This window comes from Selaginella moellendorffii, unplaced genomic scaffold (assembly GCF_000143415.4).
Source record: "Selaginella moellendorffii unplaced genomic scaffold, v1.0 SELMOscaffold_8, whole genome shotgun sequence".
NCBI classification, from domain to species: Eukaryota; Viridiplantae; Streptophyta; class Lycopodiopsida; order Selaginellales; family Selaginellaceae; genus Selaginella; species Selaginella moellendorffii.
The window spans coordinates 2,992,096-3,014,426 of NW_003314269.1; the positions used below are offsets into that span (position 1 = coordinate 2,992,096).

Genomic DNA, 22,331 nt, shown 5'->3' on the forward strand with positions numbered 1-22,331 from the left:
AATGCTATCGACTGGAGTGCACCTGCATTTTCAACTCCGGAGCTTTTGACAAAGTTGGATACGTTAATGATCTGGGAGAGGCCTGATTGGCTCGATCCATATCGCCCACCCTCCAAAACGCGCGAAAGATCTTTGGCAAGCCTCCGTGAAAGCTTACTCAAATAAACAAGTTGCCAGAGATTTCCGCGATAATTACACGCTCCCGCAAAACGAAACAGAGAGCTGGAACAAGCAAAGTTTACTTTCCCGCCAGACATGGTTTCCAGAAACATTATGATGCTACTGTTGGAAAATGGATCTGGACAGGCCGGGGATTGAACCCAAGACCTCCTACACTAGGTGCTTGCCTTGGTTCTGTACATGTTCAGCTTAGTTCTAACAGCTACGTCCAAGGCGGTCGTCTCGGAGAGACAGAGTATATCTTCCAGAGCTCTCCAGAGATTGACAAGTTCTCGTGAAACACTGCAACTCTTGAGAGGAATTGAGTTTGCATCTTCCAGATGACCTTGCTGGGCATTTTATCAAACGGTGGTAGGAACTTTGATCATCCTCTTGGCCTGGAGAAGGATCAAACGCTTGGGTTACTGGCAAGCCAATGAGCATCAAGTATTTGCTCAATGGTATGCTCCTTATGTCATGGCTGGATCGTGCTGGGGTTGAGGATAGAATCCAAAAAATGTTTGCCACAGGGACTTGATATCGTGGAATGCTTTCATTTCCGGCTATGCGAGCATTCGTAGGCCGTGTCATCAGCGTTAAAGCCACCACCGCCTTGTGAGCCATGGCTTGGAAGAGCTCTGGAGCGGCAGCCTCTCACAAGTTTCCATTCATCGAGTAGGCCGTCACCATCGTGTTTGCGGCCCGGGATTTGCTCGCGTACTTTTCTAGCTTCCTCCTCCTCGCTGCTCTGACCAAAGCGAAAGCCGAGACACGAGAGTTTTACTGAACAAGTTCTTTCCTTGATCCACATGACAAGCTAGCGAGAAAACAATTCCAGCTCGCCTCGGTCTTCTCCGGCATCGCATCAAACATTTCTTTTGCTTCATGAATCTTCGCTACTTGGACGTAAGCATTCGATCAAACATCTTCTTTTGCCGCAGAGGAAGTCCCATTCCTCGCCATCAAGAAGAGCGAAGGGAGGTTTTGCTGCGGCGGATCATTGCCGCTGCCACAGGAAGGGATTGGGATCTCGACCAGGAAACAGCGTTTCTGTCGGGCACCTTGTGAAAGTACTCCTTGCTTCTTTCAGCCGCCCGTTCGCCTCGTACACTTGAATCAAGACACCACGTCAGGCCTAGGCATTTTCCCAAACATGGCTTTTACGCCATCCAGATGCCCGCTTCCGCCAAGTGCGCGAATAATGCTTTTCCAGAGAACCACATCTCTGCTCAAATATCCGGTGTGCCTTCTCGGGTTTCTTGTGGCTTTCATACGCGGCCAGCATGATGGTGTGTTAGTGTCTTGGAGAAACATAGAGTCAAAGATATACTTTACATCTTTTTGGATAATTTCAGTAGCAAGCACCACCTTTTGTGTTTATATAAAGATTTAAAAAACGTGTAAAAAGCCAGAGTCAAATGTAAAGGCAAATTGGCAGAAATGCCAATGCCAACGTACTGGGCAGGAATACTCTTCTTAAGTAGGTCGTTGTCATGAAACACAAGTCATTGAGTTAACTAAGCCATTTTTAAAGAGTGGTTTACTCCCCCGAGTTGCTTTTGGAGAAAGAAGGACGCGAGCGAGGAAGGCGAGCCATAGGCCTCCACCATGTACGAGCTTTGCGCCTGCGCAGGCGGGCCGCGGCCGTGGGATGCGCCCCATCCGACGGTCGCCCGCGTTTGGGGCTTTAGGGATGGTTGTGGATGCTTTCTTCCTCGGTTGCGCCCTGGCCGAGCAACGAGCTCACTCACCAATCAATCCATTTGCTTTGCTCTCCTCTTTCCCTTTCGATCGATGTCTCAGGTGGGCGAAATGGGATCCCTTGATCATGGCATCTATTCGATCCACCGCTAGCTCTTCTTCTTGCTCGGCCTAGCCGGATGGTTCTTAAGTTCGTGGGCTAAAATAAAATGTAGGCTGTGTGCTTCTCCCGATTTTTTTTCTCGTTGTTTTCTCTTTTTTTTTCTTCTCTCTCGCGTGTGTTGCACTCGTATAAGTAGTTCTTTACGTTTCTTCTTTCTTCGCAGTTCTCTCCAAGAAATCAAAGAAGGAATAGATGGTTTCAGTGATTCTTGGAGCATCTCGGTAGAAAGTTGACGAGTTGGGCGAGACACTCTTTAAACCATCGGGTAAGTTCCTGTTTCTCTACTCGCGCGTGATCCCGAGCTAACTGGAGCTGGATTTGCTTCCTTAGTTCTTCCTAGATCTGTAACAGCATCGCTCCATCTCCAAAGTTTTCTCAACCCGAGATGAGACTCGAGGCCGACATCTGGAGCTTGAACAACCATCTCCTCGTCAAGATCCTGGAGAAGCTGGACGAGGTGGTGGACAGGAAATCGTGGCGTCTCACTTGCAAGCGCTTCTACGCGGCCGGGGCCGAGTCCCAGAAAACCATGCGCCTCTTCAACTCGGAGCTCCTCCCGAGAGCTCTCGCGCGCCACACCGGCATCGAGAGCCTCGACTTGTCCTCGTGCATCAAGATCACGGACGAGGATCTCGCCCTTGTCGGGGAGCTCGCTGGGACGCGCCTACGATCGCTCGGCCTGGCTCGCATGGGAGGATTCACGGTCGCCGGGATCGTTGCTCTGGCGAGGAACTGCTCCGCGCTGGTGGAGCTCGACTTGCGGTGCTGTAACAGCCTTGGAGACTTGGAGCTGGCGGCCGTGTGTCAGCTGGGAAGCTTGCGAAAGCTCGATCTCACGGGATGTTACATGATCTCGGACGCTGGATTGGGATGCCTGGCAGCCGGTTGCAAGAAGCTCCAAGTCGTCGTGCTCAAAGGCTGTGTTGGTATTTCGGATGCCGGGCTTTGCTTCCTTGCTTCCAACTGTAAAGAGCTCACCACCATCGACGTCTCCTACACAGAGGTCTGTATCGGAAGCTCTCTCTCATTTCTTTTTTCCTGTGTTGTCATCTTTGGTTCCTTTAGCATAGACTGTGGTTGATCTAACCAGAAAATTCACTTTTTTTTCTTGTTTTCGTTTGCTGGTTTGGTTCTTGTGTCTTTCGAGTTTGGTTGATCTGATAAAAAAATCTGTTCGTTTTTTTTTGCTTACTGTTTCTGTGCTTTCATTCAGATCACGGATGACGGCGTCAGGTGTCTATCAAACTTGCCGTCTCTGAGAGTGTTGAATCTGGCTGCGTGCTCCAACGTTGGAGACGCGGGATTGACCCGTACAAGTACATCATTGCTGGTATGTACGACGACGATTCTAAAAGACGGTCGTTTTAGTCTGCTTTTTTTTTCTCAGGAACTGGATCTCTCTTGCTGCAGAAGCGTGACCAATGTGGGAATCTCGTTTCTCTCGAAGCGAAGCTTGCAGTTTCTAAAGCTCGGGTTTTGCTCGCCTGTAAGTTCGCTGTAGAGTCTGGTTCTTATACTCGTGAGAAAAACGATCGCAGATAACTGGCCAGCTCTTGGAAGCAGTTGGAAAGCTCACACAGATCCAAACACTTAAGCTAGCTGGCTGCGAGATCGCCGGCGATGGGCTTCGCTTCGTGGGCTCTTGCTGTCTTCAGCTAAGCGACTTAAGTTTGAGCAAGTGTAGAGGGGTCACGGATTCTGGCATGGCTTCCATTTTCCATGGCTGCAAAAACCTCCGGAAGCTTGATCTTACTTGCTGCCTCGACCTCACGGAGATTACTGCTTACAACATCGCAAGGTCGAGCGCGGGACTTGTCAGCTTAAAGATCGAAGCTTGCCGCATTCTAACGGAGAACAACATTCCACTGTTGATGGAGCGGTGTAGCTGCTTGGAAGAACTGGACGTGACCGATTGCAACATCGATGACGCAGGTACGAGAGTGTAGCTCAAAGCTGACAGTAAAGAGGTGGTTTTTTTTATGCAGGACTGGAATGTATTGCGAAATGTAAGTTTTTGAAGACTCTCAAGCTCGGGTTTTGCAAGGTCAGTGACAATGGCATCGAGCATGTTGGAAGGAATTGCTCCGACTTGATCGAGCTCGATTTATACAGGTGGATTTCCCGGAGTGCCAGCATAAAAGTCTCACTTTTTTGTTTATCAACGTACAGGTCGGGGAATGTTGGTGATGCGGGAGTTGCGTCCATAGCCGCTGGCTGCCGCAAGTTGAGAATTCTAAACCTCTCGTACTGTCCAAACATCACGGACGCTTCCATCGTCTCCATTTCGCAGCTCAGCCATCTCCAGCAGCTCGAGATCCGGGGTTGCAAACGAGTTGGCCTGGAGAAAAAACTCCCGGAATTCAAGAACCTTGTAGAGCTCGATCTCAAACACTGCGGGATTGGCGATCGGGGAATGACCTCCATCGTCTACTGCTTTCCAAATCTCCAGCAGGTTCAAGCTCTTCCAAATCTTTCTTTTCAAAAGCTTAATACGGTCGTCTTTCTTCTCTTACCAGCTAAATCTATCGTATTGCCGGATCTCCAACGCTGGACTCGTGATGCTGGGAAATCTTCGCTGCTTGCAAAACGTGAAGCTCGTCCAGATCGGGGATGTTTCCATCGAAGTTCTCGCGGCAGCACTCCTTTCGTGTGTTTGCCTCAAGAAAGCAAAGCTATTCTGCAATGCCTTGCTGAACGATTCCATCAACGCTCGCTATCAGCAACTGGAAGATCGTGGCTGCCGAATTAGATGGATGATCAAACCAGAGAGATAGTGTCTATGATTTTTGTATGGTTGTTATTCTTCTCGTTGGTACCAGCGAGCAAACAAGAATTGTTTTTCTTCTCTGTCGTCAAAATCTATGTCCGACTCCTCCAGTCCACATGTAATGCTTACAATGCGCCACGTTTTCTAGGGCTTATGGGCTCCCGGTGAGGGTTTTGGAGTGATGGGGCGATGGCGCTGGCGCGAGCGCCTCCGGCGGGCGGCGTTGAGGCCGCTCCGGCGCTGGATTGTTGGCGCGGATGACTGCGCGATCGATATTTCGTGGAGCTTGTCCGGTGTGGAGCTCCGTCTCGGTAAGTTTGAGCTGATTCCGGAAGCTGTCAATGCCGAGGCGCTGCTATCCTCGCCTCTCGTCCTGCGCCGGGCCTCAATTGCGTCTGCGAGGCTTGCATTCTCACTCATCGGGTCGCCGGCAATCGCCATTGTCATCGAGGGCCTCGATGCCGAATGCTCTGCACGGTTAGTGCTATAGGTTTTTTTTTATAGAGAAATCATTGAAGTTACAGAGATGCTGAGGATTCATATTGGAAAAATACAATTGCGGATCGTGGCGCTCACCAGCGATTGGAAAGGCTCGCGTCAATTGATCCAGAGGTATTTTTTCACCTTTCAATTCTATCGAAAGTGACTATTTTCTGCTTGGCAAACACAGGGTGCTAGCGAGCACTCGAGAGCAAAACTAAAGGAGGAAAACCGCACTGGTTTCTTCCTACTTTTGCTGATATCGTTCTTGCTCTCAGCTGTGAAAGTCGAGCTACACGATGCGAAAATCTCTCTCAGGTCTCGTCAAGGCTACGAAACCTGTATTTCGTCTACGCAGCTGGTTGTCGGAGAAGAAATGCCGAGCGGGTTTTTCAAGGGAAGCATGTTTGGGTCATTGAGCAACATGGTGGTATACAGTCGGAAAAAGGCTACAAAAGCTTGCAGCGCGTCACGGGTAAGCGTTACTTTCAGAGACAGCCGCCGGCAAGAGCAAGTCAGGGGTGACGAGGGAAATGCCGTGTTGATGGTGATGGTTTGGCTTTCGTTTGGTGTTTGGGAGGATTCTTTCTGTGGACTCACAGTGAGTATCCCAGAGGCAGTAGGGGGACTGGACTCTAGCGAGCTGGATTTAGTTTTGCTGCTGCTGGCTGAGTTGGAAGGGCCGTCAGGGAGGCTTACGTCCGCGTCGAGCAGCGGTGGAATATCGTCTCCCGGTTGTAGAAACGCGAAAGAGCTTTGGGCATGGGCAGTGTCAAAGGTTTTACGCGAGTCTCCAAGACGAAGACTAAGTGCTAGCTTTGAAGCTGGTATCCTCCGTCGGCGTTACTGTTCTCTTTATGGTGATTGGCTTCAAAATGTTGGCTGGTGCAGTAAGTCTCAACGTCTGGATCGGGCAGAACATTTTAAGAAGTTATCATCATCCGTCGCTGAGCTTGAGAAGAAGCTACCAGTTGAAGCAGTGGCTCTTGCTCGTCGGATTGCACGGAGACGAGTTTTTCTGAAGGAATCCAATGCAGTGAAGCAAGACGATGTTTCGCAGGGTTTTTTGAAAAGAAAATGGGCCGGGTTTCTAAGGGCAGTAGGATATGACAGAGATGCAGTTGAGAAAAAATGGGAAGAGCAACAGACAAGTGACAGAAAAAGCCAGGATTTTTCGTTGGACTTTAGCCGTGGTTCTCTGGTATTCGTAGGTGCTGGAGACGTATCGGTTTGCCTCAGATGGAAGAAAATGTCCGTGGTCTACCGTTCAAACAAGGATCGGAGAGAAACAGTAGTTGTTCTAGGTAGCTTACGCGGAGAAATACTGAGCAAAAGCATCGAAGGCAGAGGGAAGTTTTCATACGAAACAAGTACGGAATGTAGGCTACGTTGGAATGACAGAGCATCGAGTGGGTTTCTTTTCTTTTCAAGTTCGCCCTTCGAACATCAGCAAGCAGCTAGAACGCTACAGAAATACAATGTCGGTCTTCAAGAGAAGCACGCCTCCAGAAATTATGAGGAAACTCGGAACTGGCAAACGAAGTTGTGGAAACACTACAGCGATGACAAGAAGATACAGAGATCTTTGGATAGCTTGGTGGGGCCTTTCCTGGTGGTCTTCTATGGAACTGCGCCGGAAAACAATCGACTGCCAGACACAAGTATGATCGTTACTGTAGGAAAAGTGGACATGAGCTTCAGGTATGCCATGTTTTCCAAGCTTCTTCCGATCTTGACGGAACTCAGAAAACTCGAGCACTCTGGACAACCGTCATCTAAAGACATACACAAGGCTAGCACCTCTGCACATAGTGTTTATAGGGAACAGATGGAGTTGTGCCGAAGCTTGGTTTTTTCAGCTGTTCCCGAGACTCGAATGCAACTCACAGCCGTTGTTGAGAACGTTCGACTGACGTTGGAAGTATCGGAAAGTGAGCTGCCAATCCAAAATGTGAAATTGAAGCCGTTGGTTTTAGACGTCGGCTATTTCGAGTTCGCACTTTGGCCTGCGGTCGAGCATAACCAGTGGATAAGGCCTCTTCGCTTACAAGAACAGCCGCCTACGCGAAAAGACGACTTGGACCGTGACAGTTTTGCAAGCAACCTACTTGTGTACATAAATGGCAGTAGATTCAGCACGCAGTCGGAAAATTTTGTTGGGCCTTTGAACGTAACGGTGGAGTCTTCATTTCAAAGGTATGCTGGTTTTTCCTTTCCTCTCTGTTATTCCATCCTGCTAAGACTGTCTTCTATCCAGGGAAAACTGCACGTCGCTCTTCGAATCTCTCAAGTCCGTGGCATTGACGGCTGGCTTGGCAGCACCGTCTTTTGACGTCTGCTTGGACATCAGCAAAGCGACAACTGCTGTCCAGGTACCTATTTTAAGCCTGTTTCTCATCTAAGTGAAAGAAAGCTGTATTTTTTCTGCAGATCCTTATTTGTTACTTCGAGGCTGCTAAGAATGCTGCTTCGCACCTGTACGATTCGACTACCGAGAGTGAAAGTGACAATGATGCAATTTCTACAGATGAAACCTTTTCGCTCGATCTTAGCTTCAACCTTCAAAGCTTCAAGGTTTATTTTGGCGACTTGGAAGCTAGTCGACAATCGGGGGATACAGAAACGAGCCTGGGAATTGGAATTTTGGCCGTAAACAGCTTATGCCTTGATTTTACAGCCGGTAGCTGGTCTTCTACAGGTATTTCCTTGAAGTTCCAGAAGATGCAGATCTCCATTGTTCCCACAAATATGAACTTCGAGCAGGTATTGAAGGGACAGTGCAAATCCTCTCTCAAAACTTTTTGTGCGGATCATTTTACTCTTGCTTTCGACGGATCCGAAGCTTCTGCTGCTGAAGTTGAAAAGTTTTGCTGTTCAACAACAATTGACGTGGGATTAATATCCACAGCAGGTTGTCATCTCGAGCAAATTCTTGCAAAAGCGAAGCAACATCCATCGACAGCAGAGAGCATGCACGTCGTATTGACATTCACTGACGGCTTGTCGGTTGAAGTAGAGGTACGGGTAAACTACTTATCTTACTGTCTGAGCTAACCTTTTCTGATGCAGGCCGGTCTAGCTATATTCGAGACTATTGCTACAGTTGATGTTCTCAACTTTGTAGCCAGCTATGCTGAATGTGTCGGGAAAAAGCTTGAACCGGTGATAACTTCTGTTGATGGCGTAAGTACAAGTGCTAGCGAGCTTGAACGTTCGTATTCATTTCCTGAAGGAAGACAGCTGGTGGTAGCCCCTTCTCGATCACAATCAACTCCTCCCGAGTTTTTGCAAGTGGAAGAGGACTTTGGTGTGGAGGGCTTAATGTCTTTCAAAGTTTCTCGACTCTCGGTGGTTCTTTCTGCAGCTGGCACACGTAAGTCTCTTCTTACTGGTGATTGTAAGTCAAATTTTTATGTTGCAGAGACCGTGGAAGGCGTACTTTTTGTGGTTGGTGCTCACGCAGATATCACATCTGCAAAAGGATCTTACAAGATCAAAGCAGCCGTAAGCCAGTTCACGGCGATCAGTTTGAGGTCTGACAAGCAACGTCTAAACGAGAGGTCTCATGGTCGGGTCCCACAGTTTGGTTTCAACGACACTGGTGAAAGCTCTAGTGATACGGAAAGCTTTCATCGCGATACTTCATGTAAGGACGACGACAAGGCCTCCGACATGAACTGTTTATTGGATAACTTGACGGTCTCGGCTACGTTAAATAGACAATGCAGGAAAGGTGTGGATCCCAAATGGGAAAAGTCTTGGCGAGGACAGATAGCTGTCAGTGGATTGAATATTGCAGTGACAACCTATGAACTACAGGTACAGAAACTCCGCTTTTGCACTAACAACTTTTATTTTCAGATGCTAGTAAGCATTGGGAAGCCGTTAAGCCATATATCATTATCCAAAAGTAAAACGGCAAATATTCATAAGCCTAGTGGACAAAACGTTGAAAAGATATTACGTGATACAATTCTTGATGGTAAGCTTTAGTGTTTTGTTCTCATAAGCTTCAATACTTCATTTCAGGGGCAATTGTCGCATTGAAGGACGCTCAAGAACATCTTTATCTTTCTGTCGAGGACTCTTCGTCTCAAGGCCAGTTTCATTTAGGCGGTGCTTGGCATTACTCAGTGGCAGGGGAAAGAGCTTTATTTAAGGTATTTTAGAACTGTACACTCCATCATATCTTGATTTTCTCTTCACGCAGGTTAAATTTCACGAGAAGAACAAGGATATACAATGGTTTTCCTTGGTTTCTCTTTATGCCAAAAGTTCTACTGGCGTACCTCTTCGGGTTCATTATGAACAGGGGTCACGGCAGCTTCAGATATCCTCGACGAATGATAGCCCTTGGGAACTTTGGCAGTGTATACCATATCGATCTAGCGACGAGGAGATCAACGTTTATAATGGCATCTTCAGCCATTTGGTTCATCTGATTAACCAGAAAAGCAAGCAAGGATTGGCGTTGGCTGACGGAATTCCTGTAGTTGCCAGTTATCCGGGAAACGCTTTCAAAATAGAGGTGGTCGCTGAACCGACTGTGTTATTTTCACAGCGTACCACCGTTCAAGAAAATGTAACAGCTAAAGCTGCCGTCGCCAGTGCTACTGCTATACCAGAAGTAAGATTCGACATAGGATCGATTTATGTCACGCTACTGCATGAAGCAGCCGGAGCTATTCATTTGCTTCCTCTCGTTCGAGTTCGACTGGAAGAAGTACAAGGGTTGGCACAAGCCTCTTCCCAAAAGGCTAGGATTATTGGTGGATGTAGTTCTATTATTGAGCACTACGAGGCGCAAACCAGTTCATGGTAATTATATTTTGTGCAAATTATACTCGCTCACTCACCACTTTTCAGGCTAGCAATCGTTAATCCTGTCATGATGGAGATTATTGGAAGCTCTCGTCTAGCACGCAATGAAAGGAAGTTTCCAGTATCTTTCTTTTGCCGGTTTAAAAAGGTACAAAGCCTCTAGATAGGCTATGGATTTTGTGTCTTTGCGGTTGATACATTTTCATCTGTGTGAAGGTGGAAGTTTTGTTGAGTGAGCTTTCGTTGGATGCTTGCTTATTTCTGATCGGTGTCATGGACTTGGCTGGACCTTACACTATAAAGCATTCTCCTGTGTTGGTGAACAGGTGCCAGGTAACATTATACAGGAGACTGTAGCAATGCCTTACTTCCTTATGACTGACTGTAGATCGAGAATCAGACTGGACTTAACGTTCTGTTCCGTTTCGATCGTGAAAGCGGCGCAGGGGAAGAAGGAAAAGTGAATTCCTGGCAAACAAGTTCGTACTTGATGAGGTATGCGTGGGTTTGTGTCAGCGTTCTATTGAATTTACTTTGTCTCTTCAAAGACATGTACGCTCTCGACGGGGTACAACTCCTGCGGAGGTTTCTCATTCAGTTTCTATTAGTCTTGAAAAGGCTGGCACCGGTTTGTCTTCAAGTATGAACGTATCGCTGGGCGAGCCTGGTGTTTTTGCTGGTCGAACACGCCTTGAGGCTTTTCAAGGTCCGCAAGTTTAGAGTTATTTTCGTTTCATGCTGACCTTTATATACTGCAGGATCTCGTGTGAATGCGCCTGGTCCAATCGTTGTTATTGACGTTTCTAAACAAAGCCAGGTACATGAGTTTTCCATCAACCGAGCTCAAAAGCTTTGAACTGTTCTTCTCAGGACGGGATTTTCTTAACTGTATCTCCCATGGTGAAAATTCACAACGCTACGGGTTTGGTGCTTCAGCTACGATGTCGTCGGCCGAAGCAAGGCGAAGGTGGAGCGATAGTAAGCCTTAAAGATGGAGATATCATTGACGATTCCATGGGTGCATTTGATGCGCTAAATCTGGAAGGGGAGATGAAAAAAGCTTTGTTGTCGTTTAATGTTGGTAAGTGCCACTGCAATTCTTATTGTCTATGTTAGTGAGAGTTTTTGCAGGTAATTTTCTGTTGTCTATAAGACCAGAGAGTGTCGCAGATGGAACAACGTATGACTGGTCAGAAGACGTCAAAGGAGCCAAAGCTGTACGAGTTTCGGGACTGTTCGACAAGCTGCAATATAATTTCAAGAAGACTCTCAAAAGCAAAAGCCTGGAGTCATCCTTCGGCTCTGTATTTTGCAAAGCTGTCAATGCTTCTGGTACCAGCACGGCAGGAGTAAACTTCCTGATTCGAACGCTAAGAAGACAGGTACCGGTGACCAGATTAAGTGGCGATCAACAGCAAAAGCGCTCTCTTATTGCATGGCAAGAGCAACAGGAACTACTGCTCTTGCCGACACTGAAAATCTACAATTTTCTATCATCTGGAGTCTACGTCCGGATTAATAGTAAGCACTTCATTGTTGTGATTTCGTCTGACATGTGGTGGTGTAGGTACTAAAGAAGCTCTTGACGGTAACCCGAACGAAGTCTCAGTTGCTGGGAGAGGTGGGAAATCGCTGCTGTATGCTGACTTGAATGCGTTATTTTTGGTCATCAAGGTCGATGACCACGGATTTGTCAGCCATCCAATTGACATTAGCTCTGGTCATAAGCGCTTTCAAGAGCTTGCAAAGAAAGGAGGAAGCGTCAAGGATATTGATATCGAGCTTGCTTTTAAAGATGGCTCACATTTGGCTACATTGAAAGTCTACAGAGCTGAGGATGGCGTCTTGGAGGTTTGAAAACTTCGACGCTTTGTCTTGAATCTCATCCTTGTCCTTGCAGCTGGTTATTTTTACCAAATATATGTTGCAAAATGATAGTCAAGTTCCGATTCTTGTTTGCGCTGCCAAAGCGCCCTCTAGATGGTATGTGTAACTTTCTCTCTTCAGCCTTTAACATTTGAGGCAGGCAAGGAAGGCGGGTACAAAATTTACAGTGGCCACCATCTGCGTCGACCCATACCTTAATTCCAGGCTCATTCATATCCTGGTTTCCCAAGTATGTTCTGCGTTCATTTTCTCTCACGATACTGAGGCTGTTAATATTCGATAACTCAGGTCAAGCGATCTTCTGATGAAAAGACAAGAGGAGGGTTCTCAACCATCTTGGATCGACTTGAACGCCCTCTCAGGATCATCAGAATTGAGCTTAGGTGTACGTACAGAGTACTTACTGGACAAGATTCAGCTGGGAATACGAGTACACGTTCCATCCCAAAAAGATTCTGACCCGTCACATATAGTGAGGCTAGCGGCAAGATATACCGTGGCAAATGAGTCTACCAAGCCAATATTTGTTTGTCAAGCTGGGCTCGAGGTGCGTGAATTCTGGAAATTGCATTTAACTTTCTACGTTGAACAGGAAGAGGAGAGCCATTATGTTTCTATCGATCCTATGTGCAACGCAGCTGTTCATGCACAGCAAATGGACGTCTCGGACAAAGAAGAGAAGCCATTGGACTGCTCAACATTGTCTTTGCGTTTTCGACTTAAAGACGCAGGATGGCGATGGTCCGGTCGCATATGTGCTGCCTCACTTGGGTCATTTTTCTTAAAGCTTCGGAGCTCAAGCCCCGGTTTTGTGGAAGACAAGAAGTGGATATTTGCAGTGGTTTATGTGGAAGAGGAAGACTCGTCGCTGATTATTCATTTCCGATTGCACTCGAGAGAAGCTGTTCCATATCGCATTGAAAACAGGCTTCATACAAGTTCCATTACGTTTCACCAGAAGGTATGCATGATTATTCTTAGTAGGAGCATTCTAACTCGTGCCAATGCAGGACATGTCCGAGCCTGATACTCTTCCAGCAATGGCATCTGCGGATTACGTGTGGGACGACTTAAGTTTGCCTCATAGGCTTGTTGTCTCTATAGCAGGTAACAGATATTTGTGCTTCAGTAGGAGAATGTTCATGTTTTTTCATTGATAGGAACACAAGCGTGCAGCGAAATAAACCTTGACAAAGTTAAAGCGTGGAAATCTTTTGCCGCTTCTCATCGTAGCAAAGGTTTCTCGCTGCAGCTTCCATTTCAAGGAAATGCCGGAGGAAATGACCCTGACGACTTACTAGATATGGGGTATGAAGTGTATGCGGATGGACCAACGCGTGTTCTGCGAGTATGTCAGAAGGTGGACAGCACAAAGAAGAGCTATTGGGAATCAGAGTTGAGCATTCCACGTTGCAAGGTGGAACTGAAAATCCCAACCTTCAAAGTTATCATGTTAGAGGCGTCAAAGCAGGTTTGTCCTTTTTAACTAGCGCTCCATGGATAATGCTCTTTTGCAGAGGATCGAAGATTTAACCGCAGAAGAGCTATCTGGCAGCTCTCCTTTTACGCCGTTTTTATGCGCCATTCTAGCCTCTTCTTCTATTGAAACATTCGTTACATCGGACCATGCTATTTGTCAACTTCGAGTTCAGGTTCGTGTCAGCTTCGAGTTCAGTTGCCACTTTGGTACATTTTTGTGTAAGCAGAGCCTTGGTGCTGACATGAAATGGCAAGGAGCTCCTTTTGCCGCAATGCTTCGAATTCACGATCACGATCGCCTCAACAGTACGACGACTGCGCTGCATGCTGCTTTTGTACTTTCGAACTTGGTAGCTAATCCCATCCAAGCGAAATATGCGTCCATATTGATACAGGTAACCCACATCACTGGCTATAACTTGTTTATTCACGTAGATATCCAGGCTTTTGACTTGAACATCGACGAGGACACGTTAATGAAGTTCGTGCCTTTCTATCGGACCTCACTCTCTACAACGGGCAGTAGCTTGCAGATCTACTTCGAGAGATTTGAAATACATCCGATCAAGGTCTAATTCACTTAACAGTTTCACATTCAATTTTTTTTTTGCCTTTCCAGATTGTTGCAAGTTTTGTACCTGGACATCCTCGTGCAGACTATACCTCAGCTCAAGAAACATTTCGTGCATTGCTCCATACCGTCATAAAGGTTGGTTTTCTTTTTAACCAGGAACTAGTGTTGATCCAGGGTATTGCAGTTGCCATCCGTTCGAGGAGCTACTGTAGAACTGAACGGAGTCCTGCTTTCTCATGCTCTTTTGACTTTTAAGCAGCTCGTGATGAAGTGTTTTCAGCATTATTCATGGTATGTAACAATATATGGGAAGAATAACCTGGAGATGTTTGTTTTCAGGTACGCCATGAGAGCCATCTACATTGCAAGAGGGAGCAAACTCCTCCCTCCTGGATTTTCATCACTTTTTGACGACTCTGCAGCTTCTTCTCTTGATGTGTTTTTCGATCCTGCCAATGGATCAATTGATTTACAGGGACTTACTTTGGGTACGCTACGTTATCTTGATCTTAGATTGCATGTGTAATTGCATATTTTGACAGGCATGTTCAATTTACTAAGTAGAGGCTTGAGAAAGAGAGGACAGGGAGGGACCAGCCGCTACCTTGGGGATCTTGAGAATACTGTATGAAAGCGTGTTTAAAATCAGCCTTGCTTAACCCACAGCTTTCTTTTCAGGTGAAAAAGGCAGGATCCAACATTGTTTTCGCTGTAGTGACGGAGCTATCGGATAACGTCCTCAAGGGGGCTGAGACAAACGGCTTCGATGGCATGGTAAACACAAACGCTTCTTTTTAGACACACTTGACATTGTTTCGATGCATGCAGGTTAACGGGTTTCGACGCGGGATTCTTAATGTGGCGATGGAGCCACTCGTTCTTCAAAAAGCCGTCATAAAAGGCGGTTCTACAAGACGTATCCAACTAGATCGCAGCGTTGGCACAGATGAGGTGCCGAAATTTCTATTGAGTATAATGGATTGTGACGGTTTGTTGTTGCTTCCAGGCTTATATTGAAGGATATATTCAAGCAATGTTGGACGCGCTTTTCAAACAAGACTATCTCAAAGTAAAGGTCATGGAAGACCTGGTATGCATAGTCATTCCTCTGTTGAGAAAGTAATAGTTTTTGCAGGTGATACTGAAAAATTTGCCACCGAACAGCATGCTTCTGAACGAGATCGTCGCGTGCGTGAAAAACTTTTTGATCAGTGAAGGCCTTCTTGCTGGAGAGGCATCCATAGCCGCAGTGAGGTCGATGCGACTTTTGCGTGGAGAAAGTGAAAGAAAAGTTGTGCCCGCCGTTATCTCATTATCCGAGCAGCTGCTGGTGATTTTTGCAATCAGAGGCTTAAGACAGTACACAAGAAAGCTGTTGCATCTGCAAGGAGGGTCAGAGAAAGCAGCTTCTGAACCCGCTAAAGCGGTAGTTACTCAAGAACCTCCTCAACTGCCAAGACCGAGCTTCAAAAGGACGATAAGCAACTTTTTTATATCAAGCGCAATTGCCTACATCGATGGGAGACTGTGCCGGCACATACCGAACGAGCTGGGCAGGAGAATTGTGAGCGGCTTCCTGCTCAGTTTTGTGGAATAGTACTGAGGTACGTCCATTATTATTTTCGAAAGACATCGTGTTCATGTTTGTGTTTGTACAGGAAAACATAAAACTCACACGCTGTTCTAGGGTGTATAGCGGCTTTCGTGTGCAATGTCGCTACTTCGCCTCGACTCGTATTGTAGTGCTTCTTTTGATTCCGGGCGGAGTACCAAACATGTGAGTAATATTTCTAGTAACGGAGGAACAAGGCGGAGAGCTGAGAAACAGCAGCGCAAGCATTTGGTACTGGAATCTTATCGCACGCGCTTCACCAAAGCATTAGATGCAGAAATGGTGGGCTTTGTCTGTAAAACTTTCTTATTACAATCACGTTTTGGCTTAAACTTTCAGAATGAAGAGATGCAGCAGATGAAACAAAGACTTAAAGTATGGCCGAAGAAGAGGCTCCAAGACGAAGGCTACGCGCTTTTCAATCTATCGGTGCGTAAGGAGAAGATGCTTTTTAGGTGCGAAAACTCGCGACTTTTTCTTATGACACCCCCGTCAAATGTGTTTCAGGCACCAGATTTTTCGTTTCTTCCTAGACTTCGGGAGTGGATTTTTACCAAGACACCATCAGTTCAGTCAGGTGCGTCGCCTCAATCAAGTCTGGCTTTAGTTGACTTTTGCGATCACAGGGAAACATTGTTACTATTAGCCAGAAAGATCCTTTAGAAGGTGATGAAGATCCTGTAGAGGGCGTGGTTATGGAAAGAGCTCAAAGGTAGACATCCAAGCCGTCGTGTTGAAACTTACAATATAATACGTTCTTCAGGTTTCTACGAGTTGCAGTTTTGAAGAACGCTGGACAGGATATCAGCTCTCGAGGTCAATGGCGCTTAGACATTTCAGCAAACTCGGTGTCTCACGAGCGCTGCGTCTTGGCCGTTGAGCACTTCTCGTCCTACCACATTGAGAGAGGACGACCTCCAGAAATGGCCAAGAAGAAGGAAATTCCGAGCGCAGTGGAAGCTTTTAGTTGGAACGAGGCTGCCAGTGCTGTCAAAGGCTTGGTAATGGGTGCCGGACAGGTAGAAATAAGGTCAGAGACACTTTTTGGCACGCTGACCAGCAGCAGCAACGACATTTCTCACGACGTTCATGTAGCAAATGGTTTGCCAAATCGCATCAGTGGTACCAGGCTGGGGACTTTCAAAGGCTCGTACCGGAAACTTCTCAAGGAGACAGGTCTCAACACCAGCCAGAAAGCCGCAGTCGAAGCTGCCTTGTGCCGAAAAGTTACGTTGTGGCAAGGGCCTCCAGGAACAGGGAAAACCAAAACTCTGGTCCAGTTTGTCAGGATTCACTGTCGATCTGGACAAGGCAAAGTTCTTGCTTGCGCCGACAGGTGCGTCCTATGCTTATGATTCCTATTTAATTTTTTAATTTTTGATTCTTACATACGCGTTACAGTAACATTGCGGTTGACAACCTGCTCGAAGGTCTCTTGTCTGAAGGCTTAGTGGCTGTAAGAATTGGCCAACCCGTTAAGGTGATGAGCATTCTTTAGTTCTTGCATAACAAGTTCTAAAGTCGAACTTAGGTGAAAGAGGAGCTGAGAGCTGTCACTCTTGAAGCACGGGTATCTGTGCATCCGCTTCTGAAGAGAGCTATTGAAATCAAACAAATGGCGAAAACTCGGAGGCAAAATAAAAACAAAGACACCCCTGGTTCCTTGTGGGAGGAAGCAACTGAGTTGGAAGGTCGAGCTTGTCGAGAAGTCATCTCCAGGTTTGTGAATTTTGGCCATTCTCGTCAGGAACTAAGCTTGTTCTTCTGAATAGAGCTGACGTAGTAGCAGCAACATGTATCGGTGCAGGTGATCCAGTCCTGGATGGCCTGCGATTTACTGCATGCGTCATCGATGAAGCAACCCAGGTGCGTTGTGAAAGAATTACATTTCAATGGTTTTACGTTTATATTCTTACACAGGCAACGGAACCGGCAACGCTCATTCCACTGTTGAAAAGTGGCGCTGATTGTTTCGTTTTGGTTGGAGATCCTGCACAGCTTCCTCCTACTGTTGTCTCGAAGGAGGCCGTCGAGGTGATTCGCGCGTTTGTTCCAAGACTGCTCTAAACTTGATTATCTTTACAGTGTGGCCTTGAAGTCAGTTTGTTCGAGCATTTGCAAGCTTGTGGACTGAGCCCAATGTTGCTTGACACTCAATACAGGCAAGCGTCGTGTTTTCTATAATTTCAACCAAACTGATATTCAAGTCTCGCACAGAATGCATCCTGTACTGGCTAGATTCTCGTCAAGGAATTTCTACGAAGGGAAGCTTTTCTCACAACCATTACCTGCTGAGCGCATGGCACCCAAAGGGTAAGATGGCTTGTGCTTCTTGACATTTGTCTGCTCTTCTTGACAACGTTGATAATATGTATAGCTACGACTGGCCGAATGTGGAGAAACCCTTGGCTTTTGTGAATTGTTCTAATGGCAAGGAGCTTATGCGGCATGATAGTTCATGGCAGAATGAAGTAGAGGCACTCCAGGTTTGGCATTCTTGTTGGATGTCTCTATGCTTCTCTCTCAAAGTGACGATCTTCTAAAGGTGGTGAAGACCGTGAAAGATTTGGTTTCGGGTGGTGATATTGAAGGTGGATGTGCAGGAATTGGAATCATAGCACCTTACAGTGCTCAGGTACTAAATAAATTTTTAGATTGGAAAACTTTGGATGTGACAATGAGTGACACCAGGTGAAACTTCTGCAAGACCTGTTTCTTACGCAGTCAGAGGACTTTAGCAAGCTGGAAATAAAATCCGTGGATGGGTTTCAAGGCAGGGAAAAAGAGGTGATTGACTAGGCGGTCCTCAAAATTTGTTCTCTGGGCTTACACTCTTGTTTCTCTAGGTGATTGTCTTCTGCACTGTCCGTTCTAACGATCATGGTGCCTTGGGATTTGTTGCAAATCCTCGACGGATGAACGTTGCTATAACTCGAGCAAGGCGAGGGCTCGTCGTGGTAGGCAATGCATCGACACTAGAGTCGAGCTGTCACTGGAATCTGTGGCTCAAGGAGATAAGGGAGCAAGGATTGTTTGCTCCGCACTCTCGTTGAGGTACGTGTTATGCTTCGCAACTTTCAATGCTCAAAGTTTTTATCACATTGCTTGCTTGCTTGTTGATTCTAACAGAAAAAAGAATGATTGAAAGAATGAGTGAAAGAATGGTATCAGTCAGTCATAGAAATCTCAAAAGTCCCAAAGGCTGTCCTCCGGTAATTCGTGCCTGACCATTACCTCGTCAGCCTCGTCCGGAAGAGTAGCGAAAAGATTGAGATTGCTACTGTCAGTCACGCTCCAAGTCGTGTCGATGCTGCTGTTGTCCACCAGCGGTGACGTTCCTGCCAGTGTCGCTTGCAGTTCGTGTGCTCCGATCATTGCATACAGTGAAGCCGATGACTGCCGCTCGTACTTCCTGCGTCTGATCTGTATCATCGCATCGTCGTCCGCGTCCTTGCTCACCAAGCTTCCAGTTTCCTGCTGAGCCACCGAGAAAAATCCTTGGAAGCAGGCTGCTGCTGCTACCACGTCCGGCGGGAGCGGACTCGGGATGAGCTCCTCCTCCTGAGGAGCGATGCTCATGGAGCTGATGCAATTCTCGAGCATCGACGACGACGACGACTTTGTGCAGTCGACGACGAGCTCAGGTACTTTCGTCATTGACAGTGAAGTCAGTGGAGGATTTCCTGAACTGACCGTAAACTCCTGGTTGCTGTTGTAGATGGAAATCGCCTCCAGCATTGCCGGAGTGTGATCGTCGAGCTCCTCCTCTTGGCACGGAGAGAAAGGCGTGCCGGAGGACGCAAAGTTGGTCCTGGAGTCCGCTCCGCGCAGCAAGCTGGCGGCCTCGTCGTAGGCGCGAGCGGCATCTTCTGCATTATCGTAAGTTCCAAGCCACAGTCGGACTTTCTGAGCGGTGTCTTTGATTTCAGCAACCCACCTACCGGAAGATCTTTGCCTCACTCCCACGAACTTCTTCCGCCGCTTGGAACTCTGGAAGCTGTCGTCGTTGGTTGCCTCCTCGTCGGGGCTGGAGACTTGGTAGAGGTGGTGGTCCTGCAGCGGCGGCGGCTGCTGCTGGAGAACTTGGCACTCAAACAGGCGCTTTGATCGACGCTGCTGCCGCGTTTTCCTCCCGATGTCCAAACGGTAGAAGGGGAAGCTGTCGTCCTCGCTCGACTGCGACTGCGATTGTGGCTGCGGTGGGAAATTCGCGATCTCGGGTGATGATGATAAGTTGCTGCTCGCCTTGCTGTACTGGTGCGGATCCATGCTAAACTTGTCGATCAGTCTGTGCAGGACGCGAACGTCATACAACGTTGAGACGACGCTCACTTTGCGAGAAGGCATCCAGGGAGAGAATCGATCACTCCAGGTACACACGCTAAGTTCTTGCTTGGACAAGCAAGAAAAATCCCTCTTTTTTTCCTCTCCTGTGAATTCTAAGCTCTCTTGCGTGATTGTGAGCGTGCAGCTGATGATGGACGGAGTGATTGCCTAGTTATAAGCCGCTTCGAAGGATCAGCCTGCATCATCCACCTGGCGAGTGGCGAGCGATCTCCTGCGAGAAGCGCGTTTCTCTTTTCTCAAAGGTACGTAGTAGACGCATTTGTCACTTATCGCGTTGGAGTCTTGTAAATGGCAGCTAGGAAATGCAGAAAAATGGCGCTCCTTCTCCGAAGCTCGCGGAATAAATTCTCTCAATATTTTACTTCCCAGGGAGCGTGACAACTGCAGCCCAAGAACGCGGCAGAATTTTCTTTTGGCTTGTCGCGCCGGTCAAAAAGAGTCAACGGGTATATCCACGAAGATGCGGCCCCGTCACTGACGGCCGGCGGGAACCTTCACTGGCCGTCAGCCGTTGACGTTTTTGTTCTGTCGGCGATCGCACTGATCATGTCGGATGCTGTGATCAATGGACTGGCTGGAGCTGGCGGTGGTCTCGTCGCCCAGCTCCTCACATACCCTCTTCAAGCTGTAAGTAGGTTTCTCCATTTGTACAAGGAAAAAAATGACTTTTTTCTTCTTCCAGGTGAACACGAGACAACAGCACTGGAAAGAAAAGGCTGCAAATGCACTCGTCCCGGGGATGTTTTCTGGTTTGTGTTTTACATTCTTCGTTTTTACAACTCTCTTTGGGTCTCTAAACTTTCTGATTTTTTCTCGTCTATTCTTCCAGGTTGTGAGTGATGAAGGCCGGGGAGGACTCATGCCGTAGGTAGATTACTTTCGTCAAGTTTACACTGTGGATCCATGGCAAGTTTGGCTTCCAGGGTGTGTATTACTACTTTTACGAGATCTTTCGGAATGCGGCAGAGCTTGCTGCAGCAGAGAACGGAAGGATGGGTGTTGGCGATGGTTCCGTCGGTATTGTTTCTTTCCTGTGGCAGCCGCTGCTGGGTGAGAATGTTTTCCTTGCTACTAACATCATAAATAAAAACTTTTCGCGAATCCGATTTGGGTGATCGTTACAAGAATGCAAGTGGATTTCTCCTTAAAAAGTCATCAAGTTAACATCATAAATAAAAACTTTTCGCGAATCCGATTTGGGTGATCGTTACAAGAATGCAAGTGGATTTCTCCTTAAAAAGTCATCAAGTTAACATCATAAATAAAAACTTTTCGCGAATCCGATTTGGGTGATCGTTACAAGAATGCAAGTGGATTTCTCCTTAAAAAGTCATCAAGTCTATGCTTTTCATTAGACACAAAGGCAAGCGTTGGAGGTGAACAAGGTGGGCAAAAATGTACTATCCATCGAACATAGGGGAGTATTTTATACTGTAAGCTAACACTGCAACGAGCTTTGTCAACAAGCGCACCAAACGAATTCTTAATTTCCCTTAAAAACTCATCAAGTCTATGGTATTCTTTAGACACAAAGATTACTATCCAGCCGGGAGTATTTTATACTGTAAGCTACAAGAAGCGCACCAATTCTCATGACCGAATTCTTAATTTCAGGTCAGCGAAGCAGGGTTCTGGAAAGGAGTTTTGCCAACTTTGATGATGGTAAGCTTTTTCGTGAAAAGTTGACAGGTAGGTCAGCAATCCGTCCATTCAGTTTATGATCTTTGAGACTTTACTTAAGCAAATTCGTTCCAACCAAGAACAGCAGAGGTGCTTTTTTTTTCTCTCATTTTCCAGATTTTAGTCTAGGGGTGGCTGAGATTTTATTCGTGAACCACAGATTTTTATTCTTGGAGCCGTGTCGAAACTGGGACCTATTCTTGGTCTCTTTTTTTCGCCTCATATCGTTCTTTCAGTCACGGCTCCAAGCGAAACAAGACACCACCAAACACGCAGCCGCGCAAGTATTTAGGCACGTCAAACCTTCGTTTACACATGAAACACAGTTTGCGGCACACTAATTTGACTGTGTTCTTTTCTCTTTCCCAGGCACACTGGACGCTGCAGCGAAAATGCTTCAGCATGGAGGCATTGGGGAACTTTTACCGAGGCATGAGTATAGCATCGGCGATACTGTTTATGATCAAGGAAGAACTCGTCAAGATAGACCAGCTTGATTCCGTATCGAGGCTCTCGTTATTCTCCAAAAGTCAGCCCGTGCTTCAGTCTGTAGTTCTTCGATCAGTAACGACCGTTCTTACAGGAGACGCCTTTGAAACAGCAACCGACAGTCAAACTTCCGTAGTGGTTATCAGCTGCACGGCTCGTTCCTTTTAAAGGG

The 22,331-nt window shown here is 46.9% G+C and overlaps 5 protein-coding genes across 6 annotated transcripts; 4 read left to right on the forward strand and 1 right to left on the reverse strand.

The window, feature by feature from the left end:
* The first annotated feature begins 1,672 nt into the window (after nucleotides 1-1,672).
* On the forward strand, nucleotides 1,673-4,874 carry LOC9632349 (F-box/LRR-repeat protein 3). 2 transcript variants are annotated; one of them, XM_024671649.1, is made up of 9 exons: nucleotides 1,673-2,071; nucleotides 2,187-2,288; nucleotides 2,354-3,026; nucleotides 3,237-3,353; nucleotides 3,411-3,509; nucleotides 3,562-3,955; nucleotides 4,009-4,135; nucleotides 4,193-4,475; nucleotides 4,540-4,874. In XM_024671649.1, exons 3-9 carry the CDS (start codon nucleotides 2,409-2,411, stop codon nucleotides 4,795-4,797), a joined length of 1,896 nt encoding a protein of 631 aa, XP_024527417.1. In that variant the 5' UTR covers nucleotides 1,673-2,071; nucleotides 2,187-2,288; nucleotides 2,354-2,408; the 3' UTR covers nucleotides 4,798-4,874. The 2 variants fall into 2 exon arrangements, with proteins under 2 accessions (XP_024527417.1, XP_024527416.1); XM_024671648.1 differs by having other exon boundaries at nucleotides 1,673-2,288.
* A 92-nt stretch (nucleotides 4,875-4,966) lies between these two features.
* Nucleotides 4,967-15,975, forward strand: LOC112345277. The gene is made up of 36 exons (XM_024671647.1): nucleotides 4,967-5,267; nucleotides 5,315-5,402; nucleotides 5,461-7,466; nucleotides 7,528-7,642; nucleotides 7,701-8,288; nucleotides 8,340-8,643; nucleotides 8,692-9,089; nucleotides 9,132-9,252; nucleotides 9,300-9,430; nucleotides 9,481-10,088; nucleotides 10,137-10,239; nucleotides 10,308-10,424; nucleotides 10,480-10,586; nucleotides 10,640-10,797; nucleotides 10,850-10,908; nucleotides 10,962-11,172; nucleotides 11,223-11,612; nucleotides 11,659-11,942; nucleotides 11,992-12,074; nucleotides 12,118-12,207; nucleotides 12,267-12,525; nucleotides 12,571-12,939; nucleotides 12,989-13,085; nucleotides 13,139-13,449; nucleotides 13,496-13,630; nucleotides 13,685-13,852; nucleotides 13,901-14,026; nucleotides 14,077-14,166; nucleotides 14,216-14,322; nucleotides 14,371-14,519; nucleotides 14,574-14,656; nucleotides 14,710-14,805; nucleotides 14,860-14,982; nucleotides 15,038-15,121; nucleotides 15,167-15,635; nucleotides 15,690-15,975. Exons 1-35 carry the CDS (start codon nucleotides 4,972-4,974, stop codon nucleotides 15,626-15,628), a joined length of 8,916 nt encoding a protein of 2,971 aa, XP_024527415.1. The 5' UTR covers nucleotides 4,967-4,971; the 3' UTR covers nucleotides 15,629-15,635; nucleotides 15,690-15,975.
* On the forward strand, nucleotides 15,913-18,742 carry LOC112345278 (regulator of nonsense transcripts 1-like). Its single transcript, XM_024671650.1, has 15 exons — nucleotides 15,913-15,925; nucleotides 15,983-16,072; nucleotides 16,151-16,220; nucleotides 16,270-16,355; nucleotides 16,407-16,979; nucleotides 17,045-17,123; nucleotides 17,175-17,362; nucleotides 17,416-17,509; nucleotides 17,564-17,677; nucleotides 17,729-17,805; nucleotides 17,861-17,956; nucleotides 18,021-18,129; nucleotides 18,189-18,278; nucleotides 18,335-18,430; nucleotides 18,490-18,742. The coding sequence occupies exons 4-15, from the start codon at nucleotides 16,339-16,341 to the stop codon at nucleotides 18,694-18,696; spliced, it is 1,740 nt and encodes a 579-aa protein (XP_024527418.1). The 5' UTR covers nucleotides 15,913-15,925; nucleotides 15,983-16,072; nucleotides 16,151-16,220; nucleotides 16,270-16,338; the 3' UTR covers nucleotides 18,697-18,742.
* Nucleotides 18,743-18,819: 77 nt separating this feature from the next.
* LOC112345279 (ethylene-responsive transcription factor RAP2-11-like) lies at nucleotides 18,820-20,102 on the reverse strand. The gene has a single exon (XM_024671651.1). It carries the CDS (start codon nucleotides 19,988-19,990, stop codon nucleotides 18,830-18,832), a length of 1,161 nt encoding a protein of 386 aa, XP_024527419.1. The 5' UTR covers nucleotides 19,991-20,102; the 3' UTR covers nucleotides 18,820-18,829.
* On the forward strand, nucleotides 19,915-22,327 carry LOC112345430 (peroxisomal nicotinamide adenine dinucleotide carrier-like). Its single transcript, XM_024672145.1, has 8 exons — nucleotides 19,915-20,015; nucleotides 20,115-20,232; nucleotides 20,286-20,621; nucleotides 20,673-20,779; nucleotides 20,863-21,101; nucleotides 21,610-21,652; nucleotides 21,684-21,760; nucleotides 21,907-22,327. The coding sequence occupies exons 3-8, from the start codon at nucleotides 20,537-20,539 to the stop codon at nucleotides 22,325-22,327; spliced, it is 972 nt and encodes a 323-aa protein (XP_024527913.1). The 5' UTR covers nucleotides 19,915-20,015; nucleotides 20,115-20,232; nucleotides 20,286-20,536.
* Nucleotides 22,328-22,331: the final 4 nt, after the last annotated feature.